This window comes from Panthera onca, chromosome X, assembly GCF_046562875.1.
Source record: "Panthera onca isolate mPanOnc1 chromosome X, mPanOnc1 haplotype 2, whole genome shotgun sequence".
In the NCBI taxonomy this organism is placed as follows: Eukaryota; Metazoa; Chordata; class Mammalia; order Carnivora; family Felidae; genus Panthera; species Panthera onca.
In genome coordinates, this window is record NC_138357.1 from 37,651,350 (window position 1) to 37,664,636 (window position 13,287).

The window sequence follows — 13,287 nt, forward strand, 5'->3', positions numbered from 1 at the left end:
GGGATTGAGCCCCGTGTCAAGCTCTGCACTGACAGTGTGGAGCTTGCTTGGGATTCTCTCTCTCCCTCTCTCTCTCTGCCCCTTCCCCATTCACTCTGTCTCTCAAAATAAATAAATAAACTTAAAAAAAGAAAAGAAAAGATAAAAGGGCAGGAGATGATGAGCCTCTGATCCCTGGATAGCTACCTAGTCACCCACAGTGTGAAACTTCAGCTGTGCTGCGGTCAGTTACTCAAGGTAAAAGTCAGCAATGGAATTTAGAAATGATAGTGTTCGAGATGAAGTTTTTTTTTCTACCCTCCAAAGGTTCTTCTGGCTGGTCTAAAATTAAATTGACATGAGATAGATTAATAGGAGAAAATCAAATTTAATTTCGTATGTACAGAAACCCCACATACATGAGAAGTTCAAAGACAGAAAGGAAAAAGGAAGTATATATGGCATCCCGAGCTAAGGAATGGGATAGAGGCCTGGGGTTTCAAAGGGTGATTCACAGGACAGTAAGAAGAGTAGATGTTTGGCAGTTGTTTGCCCTTCCATACAGAAGGATCACTCAGATAAAATTTATCTCTGGTAAAATTCCAATTTAAATTCTTCTAGGTAGTTAAAAGAGGGGCAAAAGTTTCTCTTGAGCCTTCCGGGTCTTGATTGCCTTCCGCTCAAAATAGCTCAGATGCCAAAATGGCATACTTTGGGGAGACTTGTTCTAAACCGCTTCAGTAATAAACCCAACTCTTAAGAAGGAGTTAGCTCATTGGATATATAAGGGAATGCAAAATAAGAAGAACTATGCTAAACATACAATCCCTCGGTTATTATCCATAATAGCTACAATGAAAGTAAAAGAAAAGTGCTGGGTTGGGCCTTGATGCTAAACCAAGCTCAGATTTAGGTCAATCCGAGTTTGGGTCACTAGCCTCAAAGCCAGCCCTGAAGGTAAAAATTGTACAGGGACAACAGAAGGCCCCTATAAGACCTCTGGTCACCAAAAAGGTAGTCAGTGAGGGGGAGGGCAAAATCAAGAAACTATTGAAACCAGAGACTATAAAGAATTTTTTTCATTTCGTAGATCAGTATCATCAATTTCCTGAAGAACCTTTGCTAAAATAGATTATGAGAGTAACTAATTTAGGGGCTGTGTCTTTGGTTTTCAAATCTGTGGAGTGAGTGGAAGGGCATGTTTGGGTTGATATAGGACCCACAGTTCACGACTGAACAATCACAGATGGCTATATGTGATCCAGATACACAGGAGGTTATTCCTAAAGGGAACGACCAGCCTGGTTAACTGGATAAAAGTCACTGTAGGGTCTGTTTACCCCGAGAAGGGGGACTTCTCAACTCCCCCTGTGAATGTCAAGTGGAATACCCCAGATGAAGCCACTAACATGCCTCATACACAAGCTACGTGGAACTGAGCTTAAGATGACTGTGATATTTGCCTACTGAATATATATGCCCATTACCTGGGTCATGGTAAATGCTGTGGTTAAGGGGTCTCTTTCACATGGGCCCCACATATAACCTTACTGCTGCAAAACCAAAACACAGTCTGGGAAGCCTTTGCCAATTTACGGTCTCAGCTTTCCCTCATGGGTCTTAATAAAAACATTAGGTTAATTAACAAGAGAATAGGAAGAGGCCACAAAGGTGGAAGCTTTTAAACAGTTTTTAAGGAATGAGGTGAATAAAGCAAATATTGGTAGGAACAAAAGAAAGAGGAAACAGAGGAGTCCCAGGGCTCATCCCACAGGATGGAAACCCTTAGATGGTTATTAAGAAATGAGATGAATAAGACAGACATTGATAGGGTTAAAGATTTTAATACAGCACTATCAAAGGCCGGGAGGGCCAAAGGAACTCTGTGATGGTCCCCCCAAATTAAAGGGCCCCAAATAAGTCTACTCTATTTATCCCAGTTTGGAGAATTTTAAAAAGCCGGAGGGCAAAAATTACAATGAGAAACCTGACCACCAATCATTTGGGGAAGTGTTTGGGCAGATTAGTCAAGCTAAAGATTGACAAAAGGCCCAGGGTCCCTTGGCTCAAGAGTGGGTAAAATGGTCAGAGGGTGGAAAAGAGACGTTTCCAGGCCCCATTAATACAGAAATCCTCCTAATGCTGGTACCAAAACCCATTGGTGAAGCCTTGACTCAGGCTGCAATGGATTGAGACAACATAAATATGTAAGGGTAGGGCAGCTGGCTGGCTCAGTCAGTGGAGCTCATAACTCTCGATCACAGAGTCATGAGTTCAAGCCCTACGTGAGGCATAGAGCTTACTTAAAAAGAAATAAAAAAAAAATGTAAGGGTTGATAGGATCATAAAAGATGGAATGTTTGAGCAGGCTTTATGTAAAAACATTGTGTCTCCTTTACCTAGATGTTTTTATGGGAATGGACCTTATGTCTGGCTGGGGAAAACTTCCACTACCTAGTATTATGAAACCAAAGCCTGTCAATGAAATCCTAATAGAGACTAGAGGTAGGAACACAAGAGTGGATGGAATTAAGGTAAAAGTTTGTAGAATGGGTATGTTTGAACAGGCTCTATGCAAAGTGGTTGCATCCCTTTTATCTGATTGTATTGTGGGAATGGACATTATATCTGGGGAGTGTTTCTCCTACCTAGTATTGTAAGACAGAAGGCAAGTAAACCCACCCTTCAAGCAATATTAATTGGGAATGCTTCATAAGAACCAACAAGATTGCCTGAGTCCACACAGTGTGGAATAAAAACTGAAATGCTGGCAGGGACAAGTTCTCTGTGCCGTAACCCAAGAAAAGCATAGACTGGGCTTATGGTAAAAGCCTGTGTGCACCTCCCAGTGACAACTGCACCCCTTTCACAGGAGCAGGCTAGAAAGGCAACAGGCTGAGGGCAAGATTCGAATCAATTCGCCTTCTGAGATTAATTTAAGGTTTCAGGTGGGCCAAAGGGCACCGAGCACTGATCAGAAATGTCTCCCTTTCCCACTTGGGATGCAAGAGACAGCTCAGGATCCTGTCCATGTCCACTGCCTCCAGACGCATGGAATTCCTATACCTTTTATTTATAAACTCAACATCTATTTCTTTAGGACCTTCAAGCCTCCAGAATGGCTTTTATTTTTCTGACAGATCATTGTTAGGAGAAACAGACGAGAAGAAAATAGGCACGTGACAGGAAATTTGTTAGGTTCCAGGAGAGGTCTTGGGCTTACCCAAGACTCAGTGTCCTCTAACTTGTCCACCTCAAACCCCAGTTCTGGAAAGTGCCACTCATTACCACTGGTGTTCACAGTGATGACTCCAAGGTCATGAGAGGGTTTTAGTCATTAAAGTATGATACATTTTTCTCTTTAACCCTATAAACTAAGGCAGTTCAGTGAACTCAGACATTCTAGAAATGTGCTCAATAACAAAGGCCAGGGGAAAAAAAAAAAGAGTTTCTTTGCGCCCAAGTTTGCACCAATAGAGACGGGAAAAAACAATGCTATGTAGATTACCCCTATTATTTGTTTCTAGCAGCATTTCCTAAAATCGGTTACAAAACACCATAGTTCACAGGGATGTTAACAGACCAGACATAATAGAAAAGGATATATGATCCAATGAGCTTGGAAATGCTAGGGCAAACTTTCAAAGGTTTCTTCACTGCAGGTCTTCGCAGAGACATTTCATTTTGGATACACGATGTAGGGAAAGATTTCCCCAAATGCATTGGCCAGGACGATGTACCAATGAACAGAGTTTGAAAAATGTTGGCTCACTCCAATGCCCCTTTTGCAGCACCCACCAATCCCCCTCCATTAGGCTACACCTCCTGCCTCTCTCCTCAGAAGGGGAAAAATCTCGGATAGGGAAATCAGACTCATGTGAAAGGGAAAAGAGGCCAAAATGGGTTGACAAGAAGATGGTGCTGTTTTGGTTAAGCCAACCAGGAGTGTATAATGACAACTGGTCACCTTGCTAGTGCCTCTTGACTAGGACCTGCTTCCTCTCCTGCATTACTCTAGAGGCAGAACTCGCATCAACCTGTTTTCAATATAAAGAGCAATTCTGTAGTAGCTTGAGCACCAGGAGACTGCATGTGTTCACATCAAAGGGTTTAACAGGATTGAACATCTGAATGCAAGGTGCCTTCCAGGAGGCCAGGTCCCCTGCCAATTACCCTTTCAATGTGAACTCTGCTGAAGAAGTTTATGAAATGCCTTCTTGCAAGTTTGTAGTCACTATTAACACCCCGGTTGCCAACTGACATTTTGTTCCCATCGCTTGCCCAGCAGGGACAATTGACAAGAATGGGCACCTGGTATACACAAAAATTATACCTTGGGGCATTAGGTATGAAGAAGCATTGTCATACTAGGGCCAAATCAGCAGTAATGTTACCTCAACTTTTCCTCTAGGTATCAATTTGTTTCCTCCATAGGGGTCTGACTCAGCGTTGTTTTCTTTTAAATACCTCAACTCGGGCATTTATAATACCTGCTAAAATACATACTACTTGGTCAGCGTAGGGAAAAACTCAACTTTTAGAGAAAGAGAAAGCGAACTCATTTATATACCTGACATAAATTATGCCATAAGCTTACTGTCATCCTTTTCCTTCTGATTCTCCAGAGATGCCTTTACTATTCTTTGGCTTAAAAAGAAAAAGAACAGATATTTTCCCCAGGGAACACGGTTCAAGAGGACCTCATTGTTCTTGCTGATAAATACATGACAAGACTATTGGCAGTTAAAGCCTAGTATTCCATCCTGGGAACCCCTGGCCTTCATTTACTGTTGAGAGTAGTGATTGGGAAGGCATCATCATTCTGAGGGCATGGAACTTGTGAGAGAAAAAGGGTAGAAGTGGCAGGAGCTAACTTGCAGGTCCTATGTCTCCTTCTGAGGTTCCAGCCCTCAATTCCAGATGCCTTCTGCACACACATGGCTGTGTTACGGGCCTCGCAAAACACAAAATGTCCCAAACTGAATTCCATTATCTCCATATCCTCACCCCACACCTATTTCCCCTTCAATCCCCCATCTTATTAAATGACACCAGTCCGAATCCTAGGAATCATCTATGACTTAACATCTTCCTCACACGACACATCCAGGCTCTCACTCAGCCCTATCTGTTGTACTTCCTAAGTATCTCTTGAATTCATCCTTTCTATATATATAAATATATACACAGAGATACACACACAGCACTGGTCTCCTTGCCTCCAGTCTTCTTTTTCCTCCAAACAATTTCACACCTGTCTCACAGAAGTTTTTTTTCTAAATACCAGTCTCATCTTGTCACCACCCAGCTTCGTGCCTGCCCCGTAGTGGAATCTTCTCAAGTGTAAAACCCACCTCTTTACCACATCTCGCAGGGCCTTGGTACTCTGGACCCCAACTCTCCAGCCTCTCACTCGTCTTCCCCAGAGTCAACATGCTGTTCTCCCCAACTATAGGAGGACGTCTTGGCCCTATGGGTCTTTGCACGTCCCACACCATTCCACCTGCCTGGAATGCCCATCCCTACCTGGCCAGCCTGGAAAACTCTTACCCATCTTTCAAGCCTCTGCTGAAAAATTACCTGCTCTTTTATGTCTCTTCTTACCCATCCCAACCCCACTCTCAGTTACAGGCTCCTTCTGTGTTTGTTCCCCATGGCATTCTAAGCACATTTCCGTGACAATATAACCTGTTGTGTGTGAGTCATTTGTTGTCTCTTTCACCCACCAGACCCTCCACTTTAGTAAGCCTTGCACCTACCACAGAGGCCTAAGATATAACGATGTTCAACATGCCTACCTTATCCTCGATTCTAGAAGATTGACTTTGTCACTTCCCCCCTCATATGGCTGAAGTATCTGGCCATACTGAAGTATCTGAGAATCAAGTATTACAATACATGCAAAGCACTTAGCACAGTGTCACTCTGCTGATCCATTTTTAGCTTGCTGTCAGAAAGAAAATCCTTGGCATTTCTCCTACATCCCTCATCCTGAATTTGGGCACTTGGCCTAAGAGCAAAGCTCTATATTGATCCCTATTAAATTTCATCTTGTTAGTTCCAGCCCATTGCTCCACGCTGTTGAAACCTTTCTGAATCTTGATCCTGTCATCCCATCTATTAGCTATCCTTCCCAGTCTTCTGTCATCTGAGGATCTTAGAAACTTGCCATCTCTTCTTATCCAAAGCATGGATTAAAATGTCAGACAGGCTTGATATTCACTGGGTGGAATATGGGCAGCTATTAAAACGATACATGCAAAGACTCTGGATATACACCAAAAGTGCCGTACCCCAAATGTGTAGTTTTTAAAAACACAAAAATTTTACACACTATGACTACATCCATGTACAACCACGTATGGAAATGAATGACAATCTATAAAGACAAGAACGAAGTGTAAAGGTTAACAATAGTCATAAAAATATGTAATATATACTGAGCGCTAGGTCGACGCACTAGTACAAAATGAGCTTTACATGGATTAACCCATTTAATTCTCACAACCATGCTATGAGGTAGGCACTATCATTATTGCCCGTTCTACAGACAGAGAAATGAGGGTGCAAAACAGTTAGACAGGCTGCCTGCAGTCATATAGACGGTAAGTGGCAGAGTCAGGATTTCAATCCAGGCATGCAAGCTGTAGTTTGTGCTTGTATCCAGGGGCACAGTAGAAGACTGGTTTTGTAAAGTTACATAAAATTTGTTGCGTCAAGTTGGCAATAATCATGAATACAAGCAAAGCGATAAGACAGAGCCACGACCCGGAAGGTCACTTGGGACCTCCTTGTAGACCCACTCCATTTATTTGTGGCTATTACTACTTAATCAGTGATGATTTTTCTACCTACCATTCAGCCCTTATTATCCCATCTTATTTGCATGGATATGAACTCAGCCCCCATCAAAGGCTCTTCTTTATGTTCTGGCCAGATTTTAAAGGTTGTTATTGACTGTGTCCTCTTTTCCCCCCTATTTTAAGTTCATAGCCTTCCTGCTACTCTTATCACAGGATGATACCAATTATCTGTACTTTCCTTAGTTGTGCACTTCTCCTGTCATCTCTATCAGATTTATTCAACAAACGTGTTTTCAGCAACTGCTACGCACCAGCCAATGAGGATACTAAGAAGGCACCTCTATCCTTAAGAAGCTCATAGTCTAATGGAGAACATGAGCAAATAATTCGAATAGCTGCCATTTTTAATGCTTCTGCCAAACACCGTGCAGGGTGCATTACATGCAGCATCTTATGTAATAGAGAATGGTGGTTACGCATGTGGGCTCCAGAGTCAGAAGAGCCTGGTCAAAATCCTACCTTTGCCACTTCCTACCAGTGTGACCACTCTGTGCCTTAGTTTCCCATCTGAAAAAGATAAAAGAATAGTACCTACTTCTCAGGGTTATTTTGAGAATCAAACAATACAAGACCCGCAAAGCACTTAGCACATTGCCTGGCACGTAATGAGAGCACAGTAAATGTTAGCAATTAGTATTTATCCTGCCAATAAACTATTCTAGAGGTGAGGAAACTCGAAGTTTAAAGAGGTGATTTAAGGGGTGCCTGGGTGGCTCAGTTGTTTGAGTGCCCGACTTCGGCTCAGGTCGTGATTTCAAGGGTTCCTGAGTCTCCCTCTCTCTCTGCCCTCCCCCCCGGCCCCCGCACTCTGTCTCTCTCTGTCTCAGAAATAAATAAACATTAAAAATTAAAAAAAAAAGAGGTTATTTAACTTTGACAAAGTCAAATAGTTAATAAGGGGAGGAGTCTAAAGTTTGCTCTTAACCACTCCCCTCTACTGGGTCTATAATGTGATATATGTCTTTGTAGAATCAGGCTAAGGTGCTATGGAAGAACAAAAGAGGGGCATCTAACCCAACCTTGTGGGGAAGGAGTCAGGGCAGGACAAACAAGACTTGGGTAGAGAAGAAGACAGGATGAAAGTGGAGGCTAGAAGTTGGGAGCATGGCAGGAACGTGCCATCCAGAGTTAGAAGCGTGTTAAACCCATGATGGACTAAGAAGTTGCAAGTCTAGGAAACTGCAGAAGAAACTCCAGTCCTTCACTGGTATGAATTAAGTCCAGAGGGGTAAACCCTCTCCGTCGTCCTTGTACCTTTTGAAAGATGAACTCCCCGTCTCAAAAATGAGACTTTCAGAAAGTGCCCGGAAGACTGCAGTTCCCATCTCTATTCTACTGTGCCCCTCTTAGCTTTGTGATCTATTTGTGGATGGTCTCAACATGCTCAAGTTCCCCTTAACCAGCTGGGATGGATTTGTCTTCCATACATTTAATATCAACTCTCCTTGAATCTTTGTATCCTCAATTTGTGCCCCTCCTTGAACTAACAAATTCCATATGTCTGTTTACTCTTTGCTTTATTTAGAATTTTTATTTAAATGGATTATCTTCTTTAAAATCATATCCTTTAAAATCAAAAAGACGTTCCTTTGGTATTAGGATTCTAGGGTTTAGTCAACAAGTCTTCCCATCCCTGTGATGATTTTATTATGGGCCTGGGCACCAAATAATGCCCACCCCCCCCAGGTAGTGGCTCTTGCCCTGTGGATTCAATTGTGTCTAGAAGCCACAGGGCTTTCTACAAATGTATCACTAGAATGCTCATCTACCCCATATGTCAGTCATCTATTTTACCTGGGCATGCCCTTCAACAAGCCACCTTCTCCTAGTGGCCAGGCCATAATGTGACATTTTGTGCCCCGTGTGGAAGGCATTCTCAATATAAAGTACCAAAACTGAGGAATGACCTTTTTGCCTTTTTTTCCCTCTCTTGTACAATTGTACATATAGACTCTCCCTGACTAGAATATCACCATAGTTGCGGGAAGATCTTAAATGCTTGAACTTCCACTTTTAGGGAACCTTTATATCAGTCATTGGAACAGCTAGTAGTAAGCTCTACACTCAAACGTTAACCATTGCAATTTTAATTGTTAATGGCGGTACAGGAGTATAATGCCATCCATTCTGGGGAAACAACCAATGACCTAAGACCCTGCCAACATATCAATGATATACTTGCCTCAGCCTCTGTTATTGGCTACTTGCTTGGGCCATTGCTGGCCTCCCACCTGCCCTGATTTCAAATGGACCCTGCCATGTCCAGGTGGTGCCCTCTTGGTACAACCAGACTCCTGAGCCCATATCTTTCCTTTCTTTGACCCTCTGCCTGGCTCTATAATGAACTGCATTGCCTGGCCCTGACTTTTAGACTCTCCTGGAAATTCAGATCCTGCGAGAAGTCTGACTTGCCATATTCTGGTTCTTGTGCCCTGGCCCCTGAACTCCAAGCTCTCGGCTTACTTTTGATTCTCAAATGCTTCACCAACTGGCCCTTTGTTTCTTCAAACAAAAAGCAAATTTCTTCCTTCTAGGCTAGCTCACAAGCAGCGTGCTACTGGAAGAATCATGGAAGTGACCTGTGATGATAAGAGAAGAGCCATTTAACAGGTTGAAAAGAACCATGTGCATGTTTCCCAGGCATGGGCTCCATGAAGGAGGCTCCGTGAGAGTCAGGCCAGTGCAGACAGAGCACAGCCTTCATCAGAATGACTAACCCCATTGTGCAGCCTACTGACCGTGCAATTATCAATGGGCCTGGAGACTCCTAGACTCTAATCCCTCGATAAGAGTAATAGTAATAGTTAATAAGTGTTCATTCATTTATCCACCAAGTATTAGTGAGTGCCTGTCCTGTGCCAGGTACATTGTAGCTGTACGTCTCTGCCCTCACAAAGCTGACATTCTAGTGGGGATGGACAGAAAGTAAACATTTTAACAAAAAAAATATTTCATATAATTTTAGGGAGTTTGAAATGCTACAGAGAAAATAAAACGAGACAGTATGATAGAAAAAAAAAACACTCGTGGAGCTACTTTTGGTAGAGTGACCAATGAAAGCTCCTCTGAAGAAGTGGCATTTGATCTGAGACTCCAATGATGATGAGACAGTCCTGCAAAGATCTGGGGGAAGATCAGTCCCAGATAGAAGGAATCCTTAAAACATTTCCCACATTCCCCCCCACCGATGAACCCAAGAACGAATCCCTAAGTCTTTCAAAATACATTGCACTCTAAAAACAACATATTTTGAGCGATTGAAACAGGACACCTAATCTTAAAGTAGCATTTCTTATGTTCTGCACCTCAACCATGTGCTTCAGAAATGGCTGATTTGTGCCACCCAGAGCTGGCTGCCTTTTATTGCTACATTCACAGATTTCTGAATATGAGGCCAGAGAAACCCTAGACACCAAAAACATATCATTGCAGAGTTAGATATTTGGAGGTGGATACTACAAGAGGAAACGATAATTTGTGAAGCCATCTAAAATAATGCTGCAGTGGTTTGGGGAGGTGAGATGGAATTGGATTTGAATTCTGGCTCAGCACTTGAGTGACCTCTGAATCTCGGTTTCCTCAGCAGGAACAATAAAGATTTTACAAGGATTATAATGATCAGTTATGGAAAAGTGCTTAACATGTTTATATATAGTAAATTCTCAGTAATTGTCAGGTAACATATCATTTAAAACAATCTACACAGGGGCACCTGGGTGGCTCCGTCAGTTAAGCATCCGACTTCAGCTCAGGTCATGATTTCTCACGGTTGGTGGGTTCGAGCCCCGTGTTGGGCTCTGTGCTCACAGCTCAGAGCTTGGAGCCTGCTTCGGATTCTGTGTCTACCCTCGTTCTCTGCCCTCCCTGGCTCGCACTCTCTCTCTCTCTCCAAAAAATAAACAAACATTAAAAAAATTAAAACAATCTACATGAAGCCTTAATTCAGGGGTCTTTGAGCTCCTCCACTGAGCTTAGCACGATGTGGGGCCCTGTCGGAACCACAAAAGAAGTATTAGAAATGGTAACTGATTCACATCCACTCAGCTAGCAAATGACAGAGCTGAGATTTTTAACCTAGAACAATTTAACGCAAGCACTATATTCTCAACTACTCATCTACTGTCTTTGTGTAATTAGAAAGGTGATAAGTCATGTGGTCCCAAGATGAAAGAGAAAGTTTGGCAAAGGAAGTAGCCCTTGCAATAAGTCTTAGGAAAGTATAGGCTCTGTGTAGACTGAGAAAAGAGAAATGGTATTCTAGGTGCAAGAGGAAAGCGTAAGACATAGAAGTGGTAACAGACAAATAAACCCACCTGATTGGTTTGTGTGGGGAAAGAGACCAAAAGGAGTGAGATCATCAGTCTGCCTGATGGGACAGAAGTCTGGCAAGTCCCTTATTAAGCAGATCCCGTTTTCTGTCTCTTTTTCTTGCTCTTCCTAGAGAATTAACTAACCTGCTCTTTGACTTCTTTTAGGCTGTTTGAAACCCTTCAGTCGCTCTTCTGGTCTGTATTTGGCCTTCTAAATCTCTATGTTACCAACGTGAAAGCCAGACATGAGTTCACAGAGTTTGTGGGAGCTACCATGTTTGGGACATACAACGTCATCTCCCTGGTGGTGCTGCTGAACATGCTGATTGCCATGATGAACAACTCTTACCAGCTTATTGCCGTGAGTAGTTTGCTTTACAAGGGTGATTGCTTGATTTCAAGGAGTGATCACGTTGGCATGGAGCCCACTGGAAGCTCAATGAAGCAGTCTGTCTGTATCAAGTATTTTACATTAGCCTTCTCAGTTGTTAAAGTATTTCTTTCTAAAGCAACTCAGTTTGGACTCTTAGTCCATTGACTGTCAGTAATTTAGAAGAGGATATTCTAGTTAATAAGACTTTCTGGTAGCCTGTTAAAAAAATGTGTTTAAAATTCTGAATCGATTCTCTTGCCTTACAAAGGAGAGCTCGGGAGCTATGAGCACACTTTGGCTATCATTTGTCGCCCCACGAATTTTTAGGGTTGATTGAGCTAATTGGTTCTCTAGGCAGGAGGGTCCTATCTCCCTCTTCACTGCAAGCATGTCCTTCACAAAACTGAACATTTCATTGCCAAAGACAACATTCTCAGAGAGTGACTAATTTTCGATCAAGGATATATGAGTAATTGCTCTCCATTGTGAGACATGGCCTAAGTACAGTCAATCACTGAATCCTTTTTGACCATCATGTTACCATTTGGATCAGCAATATTACTCTAATCTAGAAATGGTGAAGGTATAGGATATGGGATCAGTCCAGGCCCTGACCTGATTTTTGATGTCATAGAAAATATCTAAACTTAGCTTATTTTCTTATAATCTGCCTATCATATTTAGAAATATGGTATTATCAGAGGAGTTCTGGCTATCTGAGGTGTAGTTGGGTATCAGTGGATTTGGATATTTAGGTCATATTAAGATGCTAGATCAAGCCCATGGGTCTATCTGTTGCTGAAAGTTTTTGCTGTAGCACAGAAGACAAATGGAAAGGCCCGACTCTTATCTTCCTTCATACATGCTATTTCTCAGATTTGGTCTGCTACTGAGGAATCTTTTAGCCTACAGAAAAGAAGCTTAAATTATCGGTTATATAAATATAAGTACACATATAAATATATGTACGTATATACACACATTTTACACACATACATACGCACACACATATTGTCCGTATTCCATAAATATTACTGGTAATAGTGACCATCCTGATCCATTTTGATTAGGGATAGACCAAAGAGGAATGAGTTTATGAGTCAAAAGCAGGAGGCTTTTGAGTTATCTATTTGGAAAAATTTCCTAACCATAAATAACAGTGAGATACAATCTCCTCGGTGGGTTTTTAGAATTTCTTTCACTGGAAAGAACTTCTTTCACTGGGTGGTTTAAAAAACCAGAATATACACGTATCCACCAGGATGGCTTAGATCTTAAGTGCTTAGGTGGGGGCGTATGGTGGAAACATATTTTAAAAGTTGGAAGACCGGGGACTCTAATCCTAGTCCTGTTGTTTATAAGTATGACCTTGTGTAACTTATTTCCCTTTTTGGGCGTCAGTTTCTTCATCCAAAAAGTGAAAGGGTTGAAGTGGATGGCCTTTATTAAGATATAATTGGCATATAGTATTGTGTAAGCTTAAGGTGTACAACGTGATGATTTGATACACATACATATTGCAAAATGTTTGTCATCAAAAGGTTAGTTAACACATCCATCACCTCACATAAATTATCTTTTTCTTTTGGTGAGAACATTTAAGATAGCAAGCAACTTTCAAGTATATAATATTGTTAACTATAGCCACCATGCTGTGCATTACATCCCCAGAACTTATGCAACTTCTACCTATAAATTTGTACCCTTTGAAAAACATTCCTCATTTCCCCCAACCCTCAACCCCTGGCAACCACAATTCTAC

General features: G+C 42.0%; 1 protein-coding gene across 1 annotated transcript in view; it reads left to right on the top strand.

Moving 5' to 3' along the window:
- The window catches only part of TRPC5 (transient receptor potential cation channel subfamily C member 5), a 271,580-nt gene that overhangs the window by 221,480 nt on the left and 36,813 nt on the right, over positions 1-13,287 (top strand). The window contains exon 8 of the mRNA XM_081793501.1: positions 11,318-11,513. Coding sequence (XP_081649627.1) covers positions 11,318-11,513 — 196 coding nt within the window. The remainder of the gene's footprint in view (positions 1-11,317; positions 11,514-13,287) is intronic.